This window comes from Paracoccidioides brasiliensis, assembly GCF_000150735.1.
Source record: "Paracoccidioides brasiliensis Pb18 unplaced genomic scaffold supercont2.1, whole genome shotgun sequence".
Lineage (NCBI taxonomy): Eukaryota > Fungi > Ascomycota > Eurotiomycetes > Onygenales > Ajellomycetaceae > Paracoccidioides > Paracoccidioides brasiliensis.
The window spans coordinates 272,503-296,692 of NW_011371358.1; the positions used below are offsets into that span (position 1 = coordinate 272,503).

General features: G+C 46.9%; 10 protein-coding genes across 10 annotated transcripts; 3 read left to right on the forward strand and 7 right to left on the reverse strand.

Annotated features, from left to right (window-relative positions):
- Positions 1–225: 225 nt before the first annotated feature.
- PADG_00081 (uncharacterized protein) lies at positions 226–1,624 on the reverse strand (the record flags this gene model as incomplete). The annotated part of the gene is made up of 4 exons (XM_010757386.1): positions 226–694; positions 787–1,374; positions 1,432–1,516; positions 1,588–1,624. The coding sequence occupies 4 exons, from the start codon at positions 1,622–1,624 to the stop codon at positions 226–228; spliced, it is 1,179 nt and encodes a 392-aa protein (XP_010755688.1).
- Positions 1,625–1,965: 341 nt separating this feature from the next.
- PADG_11047 (uncharacterized protein) lies at positions 1,966–2,335 on the reverse strand (the record flags this gene model as incomplete). The annotated part of the gene is made up of 2 exons (XM_010758349.1): positions 1,966–2,054; positions 2,245–2,335. 2 exons carry the CDS (start codon positions 2,333–2,335, stop codon positions 1,966–1,968), a joined length of 180 nt encoding a protein of 59 aa, XP_010756651.1.
- A 2,105-nt stretch (positions 2,336–4,440) lies between these two features.
- Positions 4,441–6,771, forward strand: PADG_00082 (uncharacterized protein; the record flags this gene model as incomplete). The annotated part of the gene is made up of 8 exons (XM_010757889.1): positions 4,441–4,542; positions 4,822–4,846; positions 4,975–5,106; positions 5,143–5,177; positions 5,261–5,638; positions 5,729–5,917; positions 5,974–6,292; positions 6,332–6,771. 8 exons carry the CDS (start codon positions 4,441–4,443, stop codon positions 6,769–6,771), a joined length of 1,620 nt encoding a protein of 539 aa, XP_010756191.1.
- A 724-nt stretch (positions 6,772–7,495) lies between these two features.
- PADG_11048 (uncharacterized protein) lies at positions 7,496–8,956 on the forward strand (the record flags this gene model as incomplete). The annotated part of the gene is made up of 1 exon (XM_010758350.1): positions 7,496–8,956. One exon carries the CDS (start codon positions 7,496–7,498, stop codon positions 8,954–8,956), a length of 1,461 nt encoding a protein of 486 aa, XP_010756652.1.
- Positions 8,957–9,628: 672 nt separating this feature from the next.
- On the reverse strand, positions 9,629–12,636 carry PADG_00085 (uncharacterized protein; the record flags this gene model as incomplete). Its single annotated transcript, XM_010757890.1, has 3 exons — positions 9,629–10,333; positions 10,392–12,418; positions 12,510–12,636. The coding sequence occupies 3 exons, from the start codon at positions 12,634–12,636 to the stop codon at positions 9,629–9,631; spliced, it is 2,859 nt and encodes a 952-aa protein (XP_010756192.1).
- A 1,314-nt stretch (positions 12,637–13,950) lies between these two features.
- Positions 13,951–15,196, reverse strand: PADG_00086 (uncharacterized protein; the record flags this gene model as incomplete). Its single annotated transcript, XM_010757387.1, has 3 exons — positions 13,951–14,136; positions 14,227–14,745; positions 15,137–15,196. 3 exons carry the CDS (start codon positions 15,194–15,196, stop codon positions 13,951–13,953), a joined length of 765 nt encoding a protein of 254 aa, XP_010755689.1.
- A 1,552-nt stretch (positions 15,197–16,748) lies between these two features.
- On the reverse strand, positions 16,749–18,212 carry PADG_00087 (uncharacterized protein; the record flags this gene model as incomplete). Its single annotated transcript, XM_010757891.1, has 2 exons — positions 16,749–17,693; positions 17,802–18,212. The coding sequence occupies 2 exons, from the start codon at positions 18,210–18,212 to the stop codon at positions 16,749–16,751; spliced, it is 1,356 nt and encodes a 451-aa protein (XP_010756193.1).
- A 931-nt stretch (positions 18,213–19,143) lies between these two features.
- Positions 19,144–20,469, reverse strand: PADG_00088 (nitrite reductase, copper-containing; the record flags this gene model as incomplete). Its single annotated transcript, XM_010757892.1, has 1 exon — positions 19,144–20,469. The coding sequence occupies one exon, from the start codon at positions 20,467–20,469 to the stop codon at positions 19,144–19,146; it is 1,326 nt and encodes a 441-aa protein (XP_010756194.1).
- Positions 20,470–20,583: 114 nt separating this feature from the next.
- On the forward strand, positions 20,584–21,335 carry PADG_11049 (uncharacterized protein; the record flags this gene model as incomplete). Its single annotated transcript, XM_010758351.1, has 2 exons — positions 20,584–20,673; positions 21,165–21,335. The coding sequence occupies 2 exons, from the start codon at positions 20,584–20,586 to the stop codon at positions 21,333–21,335; spliced, it is 261 nt and encodes an 86-aa protein (XP_010756653.1).
- Positions 21,336–22,035: 700 nt separating this feature from the next.
- PADG_00089 (deoxyhypusine synthase) lies at positions 22,036–23,290 on the reverse strand (the record flags this gene model as incomplete). The annotated part of the gene is made up of 3 exons (XM_010757893.1): positions 22,036–22,116; positions 22,184–22,963; positions 23,075–23,290. 3 exons carry the CDS (start codon positions 23,288–23,290, stop codon positions 22,036–22,038), a joined length of 1,077 nt encoding a protein of 358 aa, XP_010756195.1.
- Positions 23,291–24,190: the final 900 nt, after the last annotated feature.

A 24,190-nucleotide genomic window follows, 5' to 3' on the forward strand; every position in this document is an offset into this window, starting at 1 on the left:
ATCATAGCTCTGTCACAGCCTGCATTCTTTTTAAAAGTTAGTGAGCAAGAATCAAGGATATACTTGTTATGAAGACATACTGACAAAACAGACATAGAATCAAAATAAGCAGAGTGTAAGTTTTAGTAGGGAATAGAAAATGAAGTGCAAAGGAAAATAGAAGTGAAAGTTAAAGAGACGTTGCTGCTTCCATGAAAACATCATATCATCCATCCACCTTTTCAGTCAGAGAATCGGGGGAAGGGGCTTGAGATCTTCGGGACCTGTATCCATCAGAGGCTCCATTTTCCTTGCTAGCACGCTGCTGAAAGAGTCCATAAACTCAAAATCTTCCATTACCGCACCAAACCCATAGCATCGGATTTTACCATTCAAATCGTCCATCATATGCCGCACGTCTTCTCTCGTTAGCGAAGGGTAAGTATCATGGCTCTTTAAATACTGCAGTGCCATGATTGGTGTGATTTGGCCTCCTGTGACTAGCTGACGACTTAGATTGAGGAGGGCTGTTAGGTTGGCATGTGGAAGGTCGTAGGTTCTGGTGGAATACATCTGACCGGGTTCAGCAGAGACGATTTGTGTAGGTGGTGGACATGATGCCATTAGTACATGTCCGGAGATCGTTTCATGCTCTTCATCGTCCTCAGCTCGCCTGCATAGGAGTTCCATGTGGGTACGGCAGGATTGTTCGAGGCTGTGCTTCAGTGTTAGTTGATAATGAACTTCCAAGAAACATGACGTAGCGTTATGTGGTGGAATTGAGGTTAGTGTCCTGCTTTGTCTTACGAGAGGATAAAGTCAACTCCCAACTGCGGATCCTTTTCGAAAATGCCAGGCACATCATCGACTGCCGTACCATCACCTCCCCAAGAACTCGATTCTGCTAAAACTCCTGATTGCTCTTTCTGATGTCCTTGAGACTCGGAATATAAAGGGAACATATTCCCACCGGGTTGGGTCTCTGTGGAATCGGAACCTGTCCCAGGGCTAATGGCTGACCTGATGGTCGAGGGTGTGGATGTGGGGGGGTTACCACCCCCTGTGAATCCCTGCGAGTGGGAATGAGATGGCACATGCGAGTGGGACTGGGAGTGAGCTTGGGTAGTTCTGCCAACTGAGGCGCTTGTGTAAGCACGGTTGTTTCCAGAACGAAGGGAAGCTCTTCGTCGTTCAAGTTCGGCCTCGAAGGGAACGCCATGAGCGGTGAGAAGCTGTCTCAGCATCGCATTCTCGTCCTTCTGCTCCTGTAATATCTTTTTCTGTTGTTGCATTGACAGATTTGTTGTTGACATATCATTGCTGTAGCATTCTCTCAGTCGAGACACTTCTGTCTCCAGTGCCCTGATGTACTGTTCTTTTCGCTCTCGATGTGTTCTAATGTCCAGTGAGCCACATCAAGAAATATTCGCATGTATAGAGCACGGCACGTACCTCTGAGCTTGTCTATTTAGCTCCTGACGCCGTGTCTGGGCAGGTTTGCTATCTGGTTTTGGGCCTCTCCGCTTCTGTGGTTGTCCTTTAATTCCTCCAGTTAGGATTTTGAGAAATGGTGCCTGTGGGAATCGTATATGAAATTGGCATATATACCTCGAGTAGTTGTCCTTTCTGCACCCAAACTTTTCATGAGGGGTATATCAATCATAGGTGCGCTTATTGAGCTGCTGGAATGACCGCCTGTTACAACTCCTCGCTATCGTTTTGCCTTCGATGGAGGGCCATGGGATGAATACAACTTCTGGCTTTCCCCATGGCCCTCCATTGAAGGGACGAAAGCAAAAATAAGTAAGCCGGTGCTCTTCTTTTTCTTTTCTTTTCTTTTTTTCTTTTTCTTTTCTTTTTATTTATTTATTTATTTATTAATTTTTTTTTAAAGAAAAAGGAAAAAAATTAGGTATTTATGAAACGACCCATAATAAAAGTGTGCTCCCGGGCATGTGAAATCACCTGACATAAATGCTGGTGAATCTATACGTACTGCCGAGTAGTTGAAAGGAAGTAAACCATAAAAAAATAGAATTGATCGAGGAAATTCTCTTGGGAAATAAGGAAAGGATCTGAAGGAAATATAGATAGACAACTTAAAGAACAAGTTGCTAAGGGGCACATCCCCACTTCACCTCACTGATATCATTAGAGAAATACGTCTAATTGAATGGAATCGAACAAATGAAGAGATGGATCAAGAGTAAAAAAAACAATCTCATATGCGACTCAGCAAGAGAGAGTATTCTTTTGAATACATACCGACGTCATCCACATCTACATCCACATCCGCATTCTCATTTTTTGTGTTTTTGTCCGAAGCCAGACCACCGTACTGTCCAAAGGATGCCATCCTTTAAGACTACCAAATACTTTTCATGTGATCAAAGACAGATTGGCAGTAGAGGCCAGACAGCAAAACTCCCGGTTGTTTAAGAACTAGCGGGTGAGCTGAGGTCTCTGCTGGAGGTGGGGTCAATGTGGCTGTGGATATCGCACGGATTGCTAGCAGTATCCCCGCCCTGAGCGAAGGATGGTGACCATTGGAGAGTGAAGCCCGTTTGTCATGGCACGAATCGAGTGAACAGGATGGATGCAGGAGGAGAGGATGCCGGCCAAAGGTTCAGCCCCAACGCGCACAAGATGAAAGATGAAAGGATGAAATAGTTATAGAAGCTGTTTTGTTATCGGAGACTTCCAATTCCCGGGCACGGGTTAACCGTTGCCCCGGTGGTATAGTTCAGCTAGTTTAGGGACCCTGTGGATGATGAGTAATAAGCGCCTGGTCTTTGAGCCTTAACGGACCTCTCAGAGACTCTGGCTAGTCAAGCTTGGAATCGGAATCGAGAAGAAATGTATTACGGGTCTATGTGATGACCCGGGCTGATGTGATTGCGCGGGCTTTGGATGAACCCCGATTCACGGTTTTGCGGCGGAAATCTGGCGTTTGAACAATCTCATGCGGACGAATATGCCAATGAACACGAAGCAACGGAAATGGAAATGAGACCTCGCTGAGCGTCTTTCGACACGCCGGCTGGCGACCAGGGAATTATCCATGGAATAATTGTGATGTGGCGAACTGGTGTTGCATAGCGCTGATCCTTTCATCCAAGATTCCGGAATAAAAAGAAAGTGGGCAGCGTTGGATATTTATGATGATTAGTTGGAGCTCAGCGAAGCTGGGTCCAATGTGTGGGGGAACTTGCGGGTGCTGATTGCACAGTAACTACAGGCTGTGACTGCGTGGAATGATTTCATCTGGGCATGGACCGCATTCTTTGAGACTTTTGAGAGCACTACTCTTCAGTAGCATTCTCTCCATAGGTGGCAAATTCCAGGGCCCCCTCGCTGTTCCAAGCCTGAAATGGAGTTCAGGAACGATGACGCCTCCAAAAGGAGATTCCAGACATGGGTGCTACCCCGAAGATGACTAAAATACTTTAATGCCAATAGTTAGGCTGATGGCAAAAGTTGGACACACTCCTGCTGATCAATAAGTCATGGAGGACTAACGTTGTTACAACAATGTTGTATTAAACCAGCTAGCTAAGATCTAACCTGCAGTATCCAGGAACAAATAGAGATCCAACAAACGTTACCATCGATGGTTTGTTCTCTGCGTTGGTCCCTGGGAGTGGGGCTAGAATGCTCAGAATGCTCTCCGTCTCAACTACGGAGCTCTAGTTACCCAACTTGGGCCTGCGGAAAAAGCTGAAAAGGGGCAGATTGTAACGAGCTTTGTCACATCAGTCACATCAGGCTAGAAGACCAAACTTTGAGACACATGCTTGATCCGCCCTTATTCCGTGCAAGCCACACCGGTGGCGTTGCTATGATGCTAGAAGCTGATCAGTTGCGGAGTTGGAATGGAGTCTTTCCCGCGGTATTCGCTGATTCTCGGATTATGCAGAAATTCCAATGACTGAGAAGACTTTTCCAAGATCGACTCAAATTGCAGAACTTTTCGGATGAAAGTTCTGCATGCATGTGGATGAACGGAATTAGCTCTACTGACCATTTACAGCCCTCCTTTTGCTCAGTAAGGTTTTCCCCGTGGAATATTATGAGAACAATAAATGAGGTGATCTCGACTTTGAATGACCGTGGATTCTTGTCAATAAAGTCCCATGGTTATTATGGCAGTTATGGAATTTACGGTTGTCCAAAGAGTATTTTTCTATTGGGAAAATTCTGGAAACTTGGCTTTCTCTAGAACCCGCTGGGGAACACTTGAACCATAGGTTTCTTTCATCATCTTTTACTTTCGGCAGTTAGGCTTTTAAAAGGCGGGGAACTATCACCCCTTGTTCCATATCTTTAGTTTCAGTTTCCCACAGCCTATGGTCAGATACGAGGTTAAAAGAGCAGTTCCTCAGCCAATGAGAAACGCATTCTTCAATGCAGGAGTACGAGAAATGAGATAGGCATTCTTCAATAGGAGTACGAGTAATGTAAATGCCAGAGATTGTCAGATCGCCAAATAAATTTGTAAACGACAATTTCGGTCCCTGTGCCGAGCTAGGTACGATTGCCGTTGGCGAGTTCTGGTGCGTTCGTGTACGTGTGAATCAGGGGATAGAAGCAATAATAGATAAGATACAGCCGACATATATCATTTACGACCAGACGCTGCCTTAGATGCGGGGTTCGAGGTTTACAAACGACTAACCTCCACAATCAGGGTAGTAATCGGGAGCAAATGCGGGAGATGATGCCGAAAGACAAACCGATGTCGTGGAACCTTGTTTGCTCACGAGGCGTCTACTGACTTAAGTAATTGAACTGCCTGTTCTCTCCCATATCCCCGGAAGAGGTTACCCATAACCACATATCTAGGCATGCTCAACACATTTTATTGACGGTGAGTATTTTATATGTTTAATTCCAAAACCCCACCTTGAGAACCGTGTCCGCTATGATGCCGATTGAACCCTGGGAGGGTAAAAGCTCAAACTGTCCGCGATTACCGTGATGCAACCCTTGCCTAAGTCGATCCTCCGCTGGGCCCATTGCCTAACCCCCTGCCAATGGGCTCACTGGATCTACCCAAGCAACTGCTCACGGCCCGCGAATATGAACTTACTCAGAACTATGATGCCATTGCTCTTCTGCGCATGCTGCGTACCAAGGAGGCCACCTCATAAGAACTGACGAGAGCGTTCCTCCGGAGAGCTGCAATTGCTCAGTACGCAGTTTGTGCTCCATCCTTTTAACATTGAGCAGGTTTGGTTTGCAAGTTATTGTCGATATACTGATTGAATATTTGGTTGAACAGGTCAACTGCGTTACGGAGCTGATGTGGGATGAGGCCATTGAACGAGCAAAATATCTCGATTCCCTCCCACTACCCATTGGGCCTTTACATGGACTTCCTATTTCCGTCAAGGAGCACCATGGGATGAAGGGTAAAAAATGTAACGCCTCCACAGTTAGCTGGATTGATTATCCTTCAACAGACGGACTTCTGAATGATGCGCTTTATAACGCTGGCTGTGTTTTCCATGTTCGTACTACCGGTCCTCAACTCCTGATGCATTTGGAATGCACTAGCAATATATATGGCCGGACTGTCAATGCACATAACCGTAATCTCACTTCCGGTGGTAGAAGCGGTGGCGAAGGGGCCCTGGTTGCAATGCGGGGAAGTGTTTTGGTGAGTTAATATACGCACCTGAGGCTTTTGAATTAATCATCTATCTTTGCCGTTTCAAATACTCATGGGCACAAATCTAACCATCCGAAGGGTGTGGGTGGAGATATTGGTGGCAGCATCCGATGTCCGGCGAGCAACAACGGCGTATATGGATTTAAGCCGACCTGCACACGGATCTTGGGAACTGGCAAGAAGATTGTAATGGACGGCTGCGAGACTATCTTAGGGACTTACGGACCACTTTGCACTAGCAGGGCAGCGATAAGTCTCTTCATGGAAGTCGCATTGGCTGGCGAGCCCTGGCGCCTTGACCATCAGTGACTCCTATCCCATAGTCTCCCGTCACATTAACGAAACCGCTGAAGATTGCTGTTGAATGGGATGACGGTGTCGTTAAACCACATCCGCCAGTTCTCCGTGCACCCAGAAAGGTGGCGGATGCGTGTCGGAAGGCTGGCATGGAGGTTGTCGATTGGGTGCCGCTTGATCACTCCAGGGCTTGGGATATTATTTCCGCTCTGTATTTCACAGACGGAGGGGAAGATGCTATTGAGTCCCTGAAGGCATCTGGAGAACCAATCCTGCCTTTGTCCAAATTCATTATTCATGAACAACCCGCGGTCAAAACCGCATACACTGGCAGAACTTTGGAAGGTCTGTGACACATTCTTCATGCTGCTGATAAATGAGGAGGGTTCGTCCTCACAAAACCATTTCAACTCTGCATTAGGCGCGACGATTACCGCGCAACATATGCTAAGCACTGGTCAGCAACGGCCACTTCTCCCACCGGAGAGGTCGATTTAATTCTGTGCCCAGCCACCCCGGGATGTGCACCACCGCACGAGACTTCCCGCTATTGGGGCTACACTGCACATTGGAATTTGCTCGACTACCCCGGCGTGGTCTTCCCTGTCACCACCGTCGATCCAGCGGCAGACCTACGCGACGAGAACTACCAGCCCCGTAACGAGAAAGATCTATACAATCATGATCTTTACACGGGTCCAGAGAGATACGAACGTGCACCAGTTAGCTTGCAGCTTGTAGGAAGAGGATTCTGCGATGAGAAGGTTATAGCGGGACTTGAGGCAATCGAGAAGGTCATGGGAAGAGAGGAAGAAAAGCATTGACATGGAGGGGGGACGCAAAGGAGACACCGTTTCGGTAATTAAGATTGAGCATTCTTGTTGCTTTGGGCGTTGGGGATTTCTTCCTCTTTCTTCCTCTCTTTTCCTTTTTTTCTTCTTTATTTCTGCAAAACTTTCCGAGCATCTGTATGTACAGTATATATACATACATACTCCGTACACTACCCTCCATTGCGCTGTAGATGCTTCCCTTCACAACGAGATATCATTAATATATTGATCTTAGTCCTACCAGTTCATTTCGGCATTGGCGGCAATCTGGCACAGAAAGCGTGTGGTTTGGAGTGGGAGGACTTAATTTAAATAATAACTAAAGTGCTTTGCATTTTCGCAACTCAGTTTGCAACGGATAATTTTGGTAGGGAATTTAGTTATAGGCTATAGTTGTTGTTATTTGGTCCAAAAGAATTTTAAAAGAAGAAACAAAAAGACAAGCAAAAGCGAAAAAAGTTTGGAAGTTCATCATCGTTGGGGCGCTAAAGGCGGTAAAAAGTAGTTAAATTAGTAATACGGAGATTCTTTCCCAAGCCAAAAACATTTAAGCCTCGAACGCTTCATCAAGAGCGTGCGGGGAGGGGAACAACATTCCCCATGAACATATGAATAACAACGGAGTTGAAATCGCGATACATAGGCATTGCTGAGCCCATATCACAGCGATGAGGATGCTTGCGGGTACTGGATCCCTTTTTCGATGAAACTTTCGATGGCGGACAGCGTTGAAATACTCGTTCATATCTCCGCCCTTGGTACTACAAAGGAGGATACAAACTACAGGGCCCACTCGGATGCATACCTGGAATTTGAGCCTGTGACTAGAGTCAAAATATACCCCGATGATGCGGGCAGCGAAATTTCCACAGATGAAATTGGGGATCCTCCAAGCGATGCAAGTCAAAAACAACTGCAGCCCGATCAGTTAGATGGAAAAAGCCAGAAAGAATCACATCATATACCCAATTTCACCCTAGGAAAATGTGCATCTTTCTCATCGACGTGGGGCCCGAGTTTCGGGGAAACCACATGTGGCCTGTTAGACCTCTCCCAAAGTTCAGCTCAAAGGTCCTTTTCGCAGAATGATACGAACGTTGTTTCCGACAACTCCTTTCTGAGTCCAAGGAATCGCTCCAGAGTTTCTGAAACTGGTCCTGCAACGCCCTGCAATGCTATCCCCAGCTCTCAGGCTACGGAGACACCACCCAGCGAAGTCCCCGAATCCCAATCTTCCTTCCAGGCTAGCTGGAGTGTTGAAAAGGACAATACCCCGCCCGGAAGGCCAAAACAAAATATACAAATCGAGAGATCACCTTCTGATGGTTTGCATTCCCAATCAAAAAGACGTCGGGTATCCGTTCTCCCAGCTTGTATGCCATCTTCAATCCATCTTGGAACCACACCTACATCTTCCACATCTGAGCTTCTGCGCGCATCACAACTCCATTCTCAATATGATAAACCAGGACTACTACGCCGACAAGAGATTTTTGAGAGAGTTTTGTTTCCCTTAGAGATAAACCCGCCACGGCCGGTTCCTTCTTCAACCACTCAGTTCACAACCCACGTAACTCCGACGTTACAAATGCTTGCCGACAAGCTCAAGTTATCCAAAGTTTTCAAACCGTCGCTCCAAACTCGGTCATTACGCACCTTGGAGCGTGGCTATTGGCTTCTAAACCTCACCATCTCAGACTCCAGTAGCAACGCCAACAACAATAATAGTTCCAAAAGTTATCAAAACCCGTTTTGTATGGACGACGCTATGAGCAAGAAGCCCAGAATCGGTCCACCCTGGTCTAGAAAATGCTTCTTCGACTTCTGGGATTTTCTTTCAAAATTCATTGCCCACGACGGCCGTGCCGGTTGGGGTGTATGGTGTATCTGCGAGTCTAGATCCTCAACCTCCTCTTCGATAAATCCCACCGATTCACATTCCATAATCGACCTCACCTCTCAGGACAGTGCTCAGATTCCAGCAGAAAATAAGACTCCGCAACCAGATGACAATCTCAACATCATAAAACACATCGCCGTAAAAATCTATACTTGGGGCGAAGTTGCGCCGCATATATACTTGCTCATGTATCTAGCTAGCGATAGAAAAGTGAGAAAGGTTCCCGGCGTTCAGTGGAGGGATGGGGCCGATGAGTTGGTTATATTTATGGGTTGAATGACTGTGAATGATGATCACGAACCCTTTTTGTACATTGGTGCTTTAAACATGTAGTTGCATATGAATATATCCTAACTTAATGGCATGAGATATTATCCCGTTATTTTACAATGGCTTTTTTTCAGAGCAGAATCGGAACTGTCTTTAAAGGGAAGGTAGCCAGCGAGCTTGATAATGGAAACTTGGCTGCTCAACTCTTGTCTAAAACTACCAGGTAGTAGAAGATGATATTGCCAGCCGTGGATATTCAGTGGTGAAAGCAAGACTACGCCACTAAAGACAGACCCTGTGTTCTCCTTTCGATTAAAGGCAGATATACCAGACCGCAATGGTGTAGGAACAAAGTGTTAATCATGAAAAAAAAAAATAAATAAAAAATAAAAAGGGTAGAGCACACTAAAAAGATTTCACACACCCATCCATCCATCCACCGCCCCATTGTTCAAATTGGATAATTCACAAAAGAGTAACAGCAAAGAGAAGAGACGATATATAATATGATAAAAGAGCCATAGATACGAATACACATTCCGCCCAGTTTTAGATTCGGAAAATGAAAGGAAGAAAAGCACTGGATTTGGGAAAGCTTGTTGTCCGACAAATTTGAAAACGGAGATTGCTGGTGGTAGAGAGGAAAAAGCAGGAACCAAGAAAAAAATAGGCGATAAATCAATAGTTCAACTCCCCGCTCCCAGCCCCCCCAACCGCATCAAGATCTTCGTAACTTTTTAAGCTGCGTCCTTGCACTGCCTCCTTTGGGCCCATAGCCTGTGCGCTCCCACCAGCACCATCGCCCCATCGTCCGCTTCCTGGAGCAAATCCACCTCCGCCAGCACCGGCAGCAATTGCAGCAGGATGACCAGGTGGGATGTACGCTGCCCCAGTACTAGGTAGGCGTCCGCCTGCAGTAAACATACCACCGATTCGAATAGGACTCAGTCGTTCGTTACCGTTCATGCTACCACCTGAGCCTCCAGCACCAAAACGACCTCCCCGGCGATCATACGGGCCGATTCTGTTCCCACTATAGCGATTACCACGCCGAATGACTCCAGAACTATGCAAAGCTGACGGATCGCCAGAGGGCGCAGAGCCTGTCATTGAGAGTCCATTACCAGCCCAGCTACCGGGGTGGCCAGCGCCGTTCATGAATCCGGCAAACCCCGTTGCAGAGGGGGGTAAGCCGTGGAACGAAGTACTGCCAGGCATTGGGCCATTTCCAAAGCCAAAGGGCATGTTTGCGAGATTGAATCCGCGAGGGGTTCCGGTTGGCATATGACCGGATGAGTATGGGAAATGTGCGTTGCTAGTAGCATCGGCTCTAGACGGAGATATATGTGCAGGATCGAGAACGTATGCATTGACCAAGAGGAGCTTGAAACGTTATTAATATGATAACGACATTGAAGGTGGAGGTGTACTGTCAACTTACATCTTTCCGGATATCGCTGTACCGCTCCGGATGGCGTTTTTCTACATGCATCCTCCAGAAATGATAAGCCTTGAATAGTTTGGTACACTCAGGTACCTTGCAGCGGAACTTAGCCTCGTCCTCTTGCTTAACAAACTTGGAAAGTTCTTCCTCCACAGCCTCGTCCACTGGTTTTCCGCCAAGTTTCTTCAAGTCAACATTCTCAGGCTCCAATATTTGAAGCAGCTTTTCCTCAAACGTCTTCACCCAGTTGAAAGCGCGCTGAGCTTGCTGCTCCGTCTTTGACGAAAAATGAGACTGCTTTTTCTCATCCACCGGGGATTCTGCATTTCCATCATCCTCTACTGGTTCTTTCTTTTTCGTAGGGAATGGCTGGCCAAGGGCGCTAGCTTTTGCTGCAGCTTTTGCTTGAGTGCTCAGGCCCGATCGAGGACGACGCAGATGTCCACCAGGGCACTTTCGAACAAGCTCGTGGATCGAATCGCTCTCAAAGACGCAGAAGAAGCAGAAGTTATAGACTCGACGTAAATATTCGACCAGAAGATCTAGTTGCTTCTTTTGAATGAGTAGGTCCTCACTATCAACTTCATCATCATAGGAGTTTTCTTGTTCTTCTCCTTCTTCAGCCTCTCCATCTTCCAAGAGGATCATGTCCACATCGGCTTCGAAAGGTTTGGATTTCTTTGTGTTTGCGGCACCAGTGACGGGGGGTTGCAGTAAACATTTTCCCCGTAGTTCTTCAACTCGATTTTCGACTTTGGATAAACCGTCTGCGGAACCAAGTTCTGAGTCGAGTTTTGACACCAATCGTTTCGCCAGCTCAAGGTCCCTCTCGATGCGCTCCGGGGCTGAGAATAAATCCCAAAGGGCCTTTTTCCTAGGGTTCGTTGGCGGGACATGGACGCCAACGTGGCATACAAAGTCCCCGCGGATGGGATCATGAATAGTCTTTTCATTGACCGCCTCGAGAGCCTTTTCGGCAGTAAAGACGTTGGTAGTTCCATTTGCTGCACCATCTACTTCTTCGCCCTCCTCATCTCTACCGTCGCCTCTTTCGATAACTGATGGGCCTTCCGTTGCAGGGTGAAGCATAATCCACCCCATCCGGTGGCATTTTTTAGCCGGATTGGGATCGCTCAGACTAAGCCATTTGAACCCGCCATCCCCTTCACCAAGATGTTCCTTACAAAACTCTTCGATTTTGTCGCGACTTACGTTAGGGGCTAGGGTTTTGATCAAAAGAGCAGGTTGGAGTAGTGAATCATCCCGTAAATCTCCGCCTCGAGCGGGAACTAGATCGAGCACACTAAGAGTTTCTCCGACGGCTGTTGCTTCCCCTTCCTCTTTTTCAATAATGCCACCTGCTCCGTCACTCTCACTTTTGTAAATTCCTTCTAGGGTAAACTCATCAAATACCCCAGAATCGACATCTTGTTCCCATTGCTGATATGCACTAGTTCTGAACTCCATCAATCGTCGACGGAGGGGGTCCCTAGTTTCGGGTACATATCTCTCTTTAAACCACTCTTCAGTTTTATGTTGCTGGACGAAAGCGCGAGCCATCTTGATCTGGAGTTCGGCTTTATATACGTCATAGGCTGTTTGGATCTGCGCGCGCTCCTTTTCGCGGTCCTCTCTAGCCTCGCGTTCTCCCTTAACTCTATCAGTTGGCCGTCTTCCACCATGCTTCGCCCGCTCTTTTTCCTCCTTTATTGCCTGATCTGCTCTCCACCATTCCGCAAACCAATTGAATCCGACTTGGAAGTCAAGGGTTAATGGATTTGGTAGAGGATTGGTTCGTAAAACCGGTTTAGCAGAATCTTGTCCAGGAACATATCGGTCAATATTTGCAGCAATGGGCGATGGTATACGACGACGCTCTTCTCGATCACGCGCTGCATGATCTCGGGAAGCAGTGTAATATTCATCGCGAGGTGCGCGTTCTCGGTCGCCTGGCTGGTACCGATCAATCACGACAGGAGATCGAGACCTACCACGTGCGGACGTGCGCCGGCGGTCTTGAGAGGCTGGAAAATAGTTTAGCAAATGGCGGGGAAATGATAAGAGGAAAACCAAAAAAGACATGCTTCCGCCAAAAGTGTGTATAGTAGCACGTACCTGGAGATCTTCGGCGATATGAATCTATACTTGGCCTTCCGGTAAAAGCATCCTCTTCACGGCTCCATCTCGCGTCAACCTTAGCTGAGGTGGGAGGGGGAGATGCAAAAGGATCATAAGACTCCATTGTGAACAAAAACGCTTCCGACTAAGCCTTGCTGTGCAGCAGATGACGAGTAAATCGTTTGTTGTCTCCAAGGTGGGATTAACAACTTAGGGGTATTGTTACTCGCAAGGGAAGCGCGGGAGAAACGATCCTCCTGGATAGGCTATGTCACCGCAGGACAAAACTTGTGAATATGGCAACTGAAGGAATGGAAGATGGAGCTATGAGTTGACATTTTGAGGGTTAGAGTGGTGTTTTAAAAGTAATGAGCTGAAAGGAAACTAAGGGGTCGAGGTGAGGAAGCGTAGTTAAATAGAGAGAATAAAAAGGGGCTGAAGAAGAGACGAGTCTAAAGGCGACGAGAGGCAATTTCGATTGCTGAATGATGGCTAAAAGAAGCCTGTAGAGACAATAGCATCAAATAACTAATATGAAGGAGAAGCTCGCTGGGCAAGCTCAAGGAGCAAGATCCGCCTGCAAAGAAATGGCAGGATGAGTGGGAAAAAAAGTGACAAGAATGGAGAGGGAAATACGGATGATAATAAGAAATTAACAGAGTAAGACGAGCGACAGGGTCCTGGAAAGGGAGAGAGGATAAGGAAGAAGGGGTGTATTGAGTAAAACGAAGATAAACGGGCCAAGGTTAACAGGCAAATGACAGTGGATGATGAGGCGAGGGAATGATGAAGGGCAGGGACAGGAGGGAGAAGAGGTAGAGGCAAGGCAACCTACAAGAAGCCTGAATAAGACCAATCCCTAAGGTGTCAAGCAAGACACAGAATCTATCTCAGGGAGGGCTGATTAAATTGGCGCTGCGAGGTGATGAAAGTGGATGATGAGGGCGACGTTTGAGATGTGGAGTTGGCGATGGGCGGAGGAGGTTTGGTTGGAGTTGAGGCTGAGTCACGTGGTGGATTGTTAGTCATCATAATTAGTCATTCGAGTTGTGCCACAATTCCCGAAATTCAGCGGCGAGGCAAATCCATGGATAATCATATAGTTAAACGGGCGCAATATCTCAATAATGCAAAAAAGCATTTAAGCTGTTAAGAAAGCTGCAGCTGTGAAAAATAATTACTGTCAAGAGCCCCGCCAAAATCGCTATACAATCCTCACAGCCAACCCCCTTTCACATATTACTTCCAGCAGGGCAACTGGCCTGGAATAAAATCCTTTCCCAATTTCCCCGCAACACTCGCTCCTCCAGGAGACGTCATAATCAATCGTTTTAATCAGCGGCTCTGCCGCCTTCAAATACAGACCCCTAATTGATGACGAGGTCGCATACCGCACATCATAGCGGGGGATGTAGAACAGTGTCCAGTTGAAGAGGAATTATAGGCCCTCAGGTGTGCGGATGAGGCTGGGTGCTTCAACCAGCGGGCCATCACTTTCATCGCGGTCGAGAGTAGTGACTGGGTCACCGAACTTAGTCACGCCATCCCTTTCGACATTCTGAACGTATATTGGCATCCCGACAATCAGGGGCTTGCCATTGTTGAAGTCTCCGCCGTTCCGGTGCTGTTGCCGTCCGTTTTATACATGACTCAGCCGTAGGAGACTTGGTCGAGGAAACCTGCTGGGTTGGTCGTGCTGCCTTGTTGGGCCAACGGTTCCTGCATGGGGTGATATGGCCCAGCGGGACCAGAGCCTTCGGAGATGGCAAACACCACGCATAGGCGGCGGAGAGACTCCTTTGTTTTCTCCCGAATAGTGAAGAACCAGTCTTCCGTCGTCCTCTATCAAGGGCTTTTTAGTCATCCGGTCCCGGAAGCTGTGGAAGTTTACGATAAGAGCCCATTTACCACTATCGATATGGAGCGGTCTAGTATGCCACTCGATACAGAAACCTAGTTGGAAATTATTCACATACCCGCTGAATATAACATCCGGATCCCAGTAATATGCTCTTGTTTCCCATGGTGCAATGCTTGCCATTGCCAGTGCGTCCGTGTCAAGCATAGTACAGGTTTCGAAATCGCTGGACCTTGCCACTTGAACCCTTTTGTTGTATTTATTCGTGCAAAACGCATACCGGTCAGTTCCGGGTTTAGCAGATCCAGGATCCGCAAAAGTCAGTCCCAACCACTTCGCGGTCACCAGGAGCAGCAGAGCGAAGTTGAAGAACAGCTGGAGAGACAGAAACAGTTTTGATAGAAAAGAAAACCGTGAAGAGATGAATCAGTTGTAAAGTGAGTAAAGAGAGTCTTCGCATCTTCAAGGTGATTTTTTTTTTCTTTCTCCCTTTGTTGTCCTCAACAATGAACAAGTTGTTCGTTCTCCTGTCTCTTGCTTTTTATCTGAAAGGAATGCACAAGGTGCCCAATCGAGAGAGCGCTTATTGAAAGGCTTCCGCCAAACTGGCGGGAAAGTCGCCTTATATAGAAAGTATAGTTACATCCTTCTCTAACTACAGGAAACTGCCAATCCTTGGTAATATTATCTAATCCAAGTCAATTGAGCTCGGCAAGAGACATTCCCTCAATGCCCTGATAGCCTCATACCCTCATATATCAATCACCTTGGTTAGGAGCAGCGAGATTGGCACTTGTAATAGCCCTTGATATGGCGGCAAGTCCATGGCCAACAGACATGACTGACAGAAACCTCAGTCTAAAGGTTGGAGCTTTGCCAAGGGTCACTCTTGTCTTCAATTGCAAACCCAATGGCATGGGTAAAAGACCTGTTCATATGCTTGCTGACTGACTGACTTGTATTGATATATAATTTGACTGGGCGCATTTGTGGTCAGAGTTATCAACAGTGAACAACAACATGTGGGATTTGGCAAGGCTGTCCTCATCAATCTTATCACCAGCCCTGGTGCTGGATTAGGAAGCCAGGGAATCTCGGAAGTGCGCCCTGCCTATCCCTATAGGGATGACGGGATGAGTCCCATTTTCAACCCCGGCGAGTAATGAAATTTGGTATTCTCATTTCTATTGTTGAAAGATGGTGAATGGGCGAAACTTTACTCTCTCCACGTGAATCCCATGTATCTGGTCGTTGTCGTCGTGTAGTTGGTTGCCTGTTTGCGCTTTTGATGCTGTTGTGATGTTGTCACGAAGGCATGTTTTTGGATTCAACTTGCAAAAAATTGGCGGCACCTAGAAAGTCTGTTACATATGCAAGTCCGATAGCGCTGCTTCAACTCCACATGCACGTCTGAGTTGATTGCACATGTTCACGAAGTTTCCTCATGAGATGTGGTTCTGGAATACGAGCTGTTGACGAACCGTGGGAAAAATAATCAACATGAAAGAGGACAGTCTGCTGAATATTTGCCGGGGAATACCATTGTGATCTCGTACAAACGGAACCTTAATTCGAGCAACCAGAGTTCACTGTTCCGCCAAAAGGATTGTACAATTGCCCTTTTTGAAGATTGCAGTTGCAGGAGCACAGCTGACAGCTCCTTCAAGGTCTTTCATGCCATGCCCAACCAATGCCTCCATATCTCTAATCTTTAATATCTTCCATTAAGACCTTAAAATTTCCTAACACACAGCAAAATTATTGTGGATGTATAGTAACCTCTTATGGGAAATAGCATCAGTTCGCAGGTAATGGAAGTTGCTGGACGGCTGTATGACTTGTTCAGGTAAAACCACGTCTGATTTATAACCAAGGGTTACCTTATATTCGGCCACAGATATATCTACCTTCTTTGTTCATAAATGTTTAAGTTAATTGAATATAGATAAATCTGAAAAAGTAAACACGCATGAGAAGCGCAGCCCGTTTCAGCCTAGTCCAGTGCAGCCCACTCAGCTCATCCAAGCCGACAGATAATATATATACATCCATTCTCTAGCGGAAGGGGGAAGTAAAAATGTCGTAAAGAGCACCAAAAGCAAAGCGTAACCCGTACATCCCTTGGAAGAATGTTATACATGCGTCAAACCGTAGAAAATGCAAAGAACCGAAATGTAGGTATACATATAGCAGCACATGGGGAAATCAAAAGAAGCAAAACCATTCCTAAAATAAATGAAACGGAAACACGAACCATTACCAATAACAGGTGACAAGCAACCATTACATAGAACTCTATATATGGTAGATACAAATGAAATAATAGCAAAACCCGAGAAAACCGATCCTCAAAATTGCGCCGTTGACAGTTTCACAGTTCACGATTTAGGAAGCTTCCAATCCAACGCGAATGATTCAAACGGCACGCCTCGCATGGAATTCGTATTCCTACCCGACTCCGTATATAGCACCGGTTCAAAGTCGCACACGGATGCATATGCATGGATCAGCTCGCGCCAGTAGCACGCCTCTGCCGCCGGTGTCAGGTATAGGTCTCTGAACGTTCGCACTGAGTTCTCTGCGATCTTCTCCGCCACGTCAGGATTGTCGAGCAGGTAGTGAATTTTCGACTCTAAGTCAGAAAAGTCCCGCTTCACTTTGACGTAGTTGGCGTTTGGACCTGTGGCGATGAGAGCGGGATGGTGTGCTTCACGCCAGGTGAGTTGGTGCGCGACGAAGACGGAGCGGCAGTTTTGAATATATTTCCCGCGTCCTGAGTAGCTGCGTCCTTCGACGTGGGCAAGAAACATATAACGGCAATGGTCCTCAATGGGGATGTAATCTTCCCGCATGCTCTGCTCGTTCGCCCAGTCGAGAGCGCGAACAGAGGCCCAGGATTTCCCCTTCGTAGCGTCGACGAGACTCTGGCGGAGCTCGGGGGCTGTTTCGAGGTTACCGCGCCACAGGAGTTGCTTTTTTTTATCCTGGAATTTCAGAGCTTGTTGTGTTTTGCCGTTTATGGTGGTACCTTCATCGATGGCGGCGATGCGCTTGCGAACACTGCGGTATTGGCCTGCCTTTATTTCTGGCCATGACCAGTAGCCAAAATCAGGCATGAGCCAGGCCCAACTGTCACTTTCCCGTTTGGAATAAACCCAGACTGGATGTGGATCGTCGTGGAAGTCTTCAGCTGTGAAGATGAATTCGATGTTAGGTATTTCTTGTCGGTTTGGTATAGCATTCAGTGCGCGGTTCAAGGAGTGCAATGACGCTTTTGCCCGCGTGAATGTGAATGCCATATCTTCGAAATTGATGATAGAAAGCTGGTAAAATAAAGAGATATATGTTAACTAGGGCACGTATATTTCCCATGGCTCGATGAACCCACACTTTAAGTAACAGTCAGTAACAATAAAACACCGAATACGCACCTCCCCTTGGTATATCATAGCCCTAACCATCGAATGCTTCAATGGCTCAGAATTCAGTTCGTCAAGCGTGATATTCCTTCCTCTCCTCGCCACAACTGCCTTCTCAATCTCAACATAAAGTTTCGGGAACGCCTTTTGACATTGCGCCCTGCTCAAGCCATAGTTATCTCCGTCCCGCTGTGTCACAAACTGCCATGGGATATCTCCAACTCTGGCGCTGTCACTATCACTATTGTTGGTAACCGGAGGCTCTGCGGGTCGACATCGTGGTATTTGAGACTGAGATGTTGGTAGATAGAGTAAGCGGCAGGTGTAGATGCGAGATACAAATGCATAAAGCACTCCAAGGATTATGACCACAGAAAACGCAGCGAGGGTGACGTAGCGGCCTGATAGCCCGAGACGAAGCATATTTCAATTGCCCCAATTCTGTTAAATTTATCCGCTCTTTGATTTATTTTCCTACTCTGGCTTTTCCCCTAAATGCTTCACGTCCCGTTGACCATACACAGCAGTGGTGTTTTAGACTATCCTCAGGTTTTGGTTCCTGACTTCACCAAACAATTCCACCTGCTGTCCATTCAGGATGACTGGGTTCTGTAAAGAGCGAATTTAACGACCGTGGAAACGATTGAAATAATCGGTGTGAGGTGGAATTGGGGCGAGGGACAACAGTTGAAATGAAGTTGCCAAGAGGTGGTTTGGTTATAAAAAACCCCGAGCTCCACTTAGAAGAACAGGTTTTTATTTTCTTTTTCTTTTTTAGTTAGCTAGTTACACATTAGTTAGTTATAGGGCAACAAGTCCATAACCGCCGCACCAAATAAATCTGGACTGGAGCCCCTTCACGGCCTACTGATAATGGCTCTTGACAGGGTCTCCAGATGATAGTTACATACATTACATGGCCTCCTTGGGCTTTGAAGGTGCTTATTTTGAACTATCCCTGCTTACTATTCAGTGGTTCTCTCACCTTCTGAGGGTCACGTCCCCCCTCACCCCGCTACAATGCTGGATCTAGATTGGCATGCCTTCAGCCTGTGCGGTTCAACTGGTTATCGCAAAAAAAAAAAAAGAAAATTCATGGACGATATGCGGATGACCCACTTTCAACGTCGTGGCGCCTTGGCCAAGGCAGACTGACGACCCTAACACTTGTTTCGAATTATGGAGCATTCGAAATTTATATGGATGTTGTTCACTTTGTTCTGAGGATATTATTTATAGAGAGAGATTGTCATGTGGAATATTAGGAGCGAGGAGAAGTGAACCTTCATCCGTCAGAGTAGAACTAAAACAAATTGGGGGAAAAAGAAAAAATCTCATAAATCATTAAAAATCATCATGGATGCAGTTTACATCCAACACATGACTCCGGATGCTCAGCACTCTGATATATGTCCGGCCTCGGTTTCCCGGATACATTTATGAATCCCACACAGCCTTTATCCAGACGGAAAATAGCATGGTCCACCAAAGTATATGTTCCCGGAACAACCATCTTCGAATCGAAAATCGACGCCGCACCGGGAGGGACGGTGGCTGTTTGTACGTTTTGTGCAGGGGTGCTTAGGACGTCGCCATCGCGGTACAATTTGTGAAACGTACTGCCGATGATATGTGGAGAGCTGGTTAAATTTGGTCCTGCATTGCCAAAGAAAACCCGGATGGTTTCGCCCGTCTTTGCTTTCAGAGGGTTATCCAAAGTGAGAGCTGTCTCGCTGCCGTTGAAGACGATGACATCCGGGTCCTCACGAAGGGCGTTTGGATATGAGAACTCCACCAGAGTTGATCGCTTGCCGTTCTCCTCAATCTCCGGCGGCTCATGGTAAAACTCGCTTTGCATTACGTAGTACTCCCGATCGACTTTCGGGAGTGTGTCCTTTTCCGGCTGCACGTAGATGAGCCCGTACATTCCGTTGGCAATATGCACGGGCACCGGAGCTGCTGCGCAATGGTAAAAGAACAGCCCAGGATACATCAACTTGAATCTTCCTGTTTTGGTCTGGTTCTCTTCTGCTGTCGTTAACGCCGCTCCTCCCCCCGGACCTGTAAAGGCGTGAGAGTCAATGTTGTGAGGGTTGCCGGAGACATCCTTATTTGTCAGTGTTAACTCGATCACGTCCCCGACACGGGCTCGTATGAATGGACCCGGGACTTTGTTATTGAAGGTCCACTGCTCATATTTGTATGTGTTCGTGAGCTGACTAATCTTGGTGCTTGTTGTTAAAGGCACTTTGAGGAGAACGGGGTAGTCCCTGGTGATAGGCGGGGGAACATTCGGTGCGAAGGAGAGCTGCGCCTCCTCTTTGGGAAGATCTGATATGTCCAAGGACGATGCTACCATATCAACAGGGTTTACTTTCTTTGCGTTATATTGAGCGGGGTATTCCCTGATGGATTCCAGCTGGACAGTGTTCCCAGGTGGTCTAAGTAATATAACACCAAATCCTATCGCGGCGGTAAACACAGCGAAGATGCGTAATCGGGAATGCTTGGATGGGGTGTTCGATTTGCCCGTCCAGAATCCACGCGCCCGAGCCCACCTAGTATCTCGTGAAGATGGGCGACGACACAAGAAGCCCATTTGACGGTAGCCCGACGCCCAGCGCCCAGGAGAGCAACAGCATCCAGTTGACGGGTCTAGTGATCGGCGTAGATTGTTCATTGTATCGATTGATCGATTGACCTCTGAAGACCTGTTTTACAGACAAGAATGGGGGAAAGGGGAGAGACTGCTCCTCCGTATTCAAGGGGGGAAGAAGCCAGCTTTTCTCCTACGATGGAGGAGCAGTTTGCACAGCGAGAACTGATAAAGATATTTATTATTGCCCCTCGAGTGAATTACAACCTGCAGCTTGCAACCTATCAGGTCAGTTGACTGGCTGAGGAGGTCACCGGACATTCACATTAACCTTCCCTTATTCTTTCGCTTGTCAAGAATCATACCCAGTGGGTTTAGAACTAGTTGCGCCGTTTGGGCGGAGAGCTGATCACTGCTAGACCCTCTAGCCGATATGGCACGCGAAAAGTAGTTAGTAGTCTGGTATTAGCTTGCTGAGATGCACCTCTTAGAAGCTGCCCTGCAATCAAGCAGTATCATGAGGCGGGGAAGGTTCAGGCCCGCGGAGATCCTGAACACAGCGTTGGGAATATTTCTTTTTCCAAAGCTTGGAGATACGAGATCGATTTGAAATACTCCGCACGGGGGCTTCCGTGGGATTTATGGGAAGCATGAGATAGACCATAGACCATTCCAATTCGATTAAAGATATTACTGTAGCTTCTTTAGCAGCGCACATTGTATCTTTCTGACGAGGGTCTGAGTTTATCTACCACAGAGATATGCACAATAAAAATCAGGACTTTAGTCGAACTCTTTACATAGGCTACAAGAGCATCCAAAATCCAATCATCATGGCGGCTACGGCGCCATATCACGGGAATGTCGTCCCCCAGATGCAGGGAAACTCAATGTTTTTGCCCCAAGAAAAAAACATTATTCCCATTGTCAAGGAGAAAGCTAGGGTCTAGATTGCGCTCATAGTGGGAAAACGGGACATGACGTCATTGACATCTAGTTGGAGGCAGCAAACATTGGTCGAAGAGCCAAAGGATGATGAATAGATTTTCTGGTTCGCCAATGGATGGATCTCTTTGACAGGTGGAGACAATGACGGGCCCTTGCTGAGTGGAAATTAACTTTGGCAATTAATAACATAGCACAGCAGCAGCTTTTGAAACCAACAGGTTGGCAGACAGAGAGAAGGCTATTCATATCCTTTTATTGCTGAGTTATTGAAGACGTTTGAGATCTTTTGACGTATGTTGGAGGTTTTGGATTTGATGCACTCGAGACCCTGGCAGCGCGCTGATTAATAAGATATGTATGTGGCTGGTAATCAAGAGATGACCCACATATCCTAAGCCCAAATAGCACATTTATGCCCAACAACTACAATCCCTCTCTCTTCAAACTGACACTAAACTTCCTGGTATGATGATGCACATTGTCAGCTCCTGATTTTGATGTTCTATTTTTTTATTTTTCAATGAAATTGGCCTATGATAGTTTTCCCTGCACAGGCCCCATATGAAAAGTAGCCTTCTCTTATAGATTCTTCAAAGTGAGAGTGATGGTGTATATCTACTGTTGAATGCGGAGGAAACCTCGGGATAGTAAAGCTGCTGAAAGGTTTTAGTTTATATCTTTCTTCTTGTGTGTTTTTCACAATCATTTTTGCAGCTGTTTCTCAGTCCTTGCAAATGTTGCTGCAACAATGAGTGGAAATGCCACTGTAGCCTCTGCGTAGACCTATAATCAATTGTCAGCTATGCACAATGAATGTTGCATTGATTAGGCCAGTGGATAGCAATCACACCTTTACATTCTTTGCATCTGCTTTGATCTTTCCCCATGACACAGCTTCATCTGGCTGGGCACCAGCATCACTCCCATCAAACTCCTGTGCTGTGTTGATGTAAACTGCGCTCTCCGCCCCATTCCGCATCAAACATGCATTAGCAATATGGTGCTTAACCACCCCGCCGCCCAGAATAATCATCCCCACTCGTTTGGCCCGCACAGACATTGTGTTGATCTTCCGCAAGTCTTCCACAATGTCAACCCGCAGCTGCTGCGGAGAAGACTTGAATGTGTGGAAATACATCATATCCCCCATGCTGCCGTCAGTCAGCGCTGGACAAAACACTGGTATGTCATTCTTGTAAGCCCAGTAGTAGACTGAGTTTTCATTGTTGATCTCCTTCCCTAGTCGGTGGATTATCTTGCTTGGTGTCCAGTGGAGCTGGTGATCTGTCCCCCATGATGCCTCCTGCTCCTCCAGCATCTTGTCCAAGATTGGCATCAACCAGTCTTCAAAAGCACAGTAGTTGTTGTTCGGTACAATCAGGTTACCAATCCGGTTCAGGCCTTTGGCTCGGAGTGACTGTCCTGGAGTTGAGAAGGAGCCCAGGTAGGTGGGGGCAAGGCATTTTATAAAGTCCTCTTCAACTCCGCCCGCTGTAGTGACAATGGCAGAGATATGTTTATGTTGGACCAGGTATCGGAACGTCTCTCTCAAGCCAGAAGATATTAAATTCGATGTGTAACCCAGAAATATAGTGGTTTTTCCCCCAGTCTCCGGGTCGCGCCAGGCTCTCTAGAATAGGAAAATGTAACGGGTTAGATATATGAAGGGAAAAAAAAAAAAAAAAAATTCTACGTTATGTGGTGGAGGGCTTTATATGATGTGACATATATATTCACGCACCATTTCATTTATGATCTGCACTGCGTCGCCCACTGCGCTGGCCTGGAATCCCATCTCGGCCATTCCATCTACCAGGTCTGCAACGGTGATATCCTTTCCAGTATACTGGTTGAAATCAATGCCGTTGACTTGTCTTGACCCCTCAGGAACAGACTGGGAGTTGATGAAAACAGCATTGACTGCCGATGAAGGAGCGCTTTTAGATTGTGAATTCATAGCTGTAAGTGTCGTGCAGTTAGGGGTTCTCTGACTGTTTTCCTAGACCAAACTGGAGGCCTTGGGGATGCAGAATGGGTAGATAGTAGTTATATGTACAAAGTGCGGTAACTGTACTGTGTGTAGTTACTGTTCATGTAGTTATGTCTGTACCCCAGCTTTATTATTTTCTTTATTTCTTCCTTTTACTTATATGTAATCATTCAGCTTGTCCAGTTAGATAATATAGAAGACAATCAATTCCCTCTACAAGCATGCTTCACTCGCTTCTCTCACTTTTCAAGCTTGAGACCGCTCGCCACGCCTGTGGCTCCCTTGCCAAAACCTAAAATCCCGGGCCGCGAAGCTGTGGCTGACACATCCAACCCTCAAAATATGTAACTGCTGACACGAGGAAGACGGATATCATTCTTAACTGTTACATCAGGTTAGGATAGTTGGATTTTTGACGTGTCTAGGTGCCGATTTTTGCAGCTGTGAATGTCCCCGCATAACGGAGACCGAGTGGCTACGTCTCCCTAAATTAGATACCCACATTTCCTCTCTCCCAGGATTCTGCTCACCGTCTCTCCCTCGGTCCTGTAGATGATGTTGATTGTTGACAGACTTCAGACACATTTGCAGAGAAGCATATTACCAGGCTAATTCCGCGGCCCCCCCCCCTCCCCAACAAATTGTGCGTCGACATCGAAATCATACCACCAAGGTATATGTCCTTGTGTTTTAGTCTCGATCCGTTTGCGAATCCGTCACCCCGGCATACTTCCCCTCGACAGTCGCGATTAGGTTGGTTGCCTGACTCGATACCTAGAGATTGGGTTTGGAGGAGGCGAAGAGGGAGTGAGTGTATGGGGCACAGGCGAAGATGGCGCCAGGCGGAGGAGGAAATATTAAGGTGGT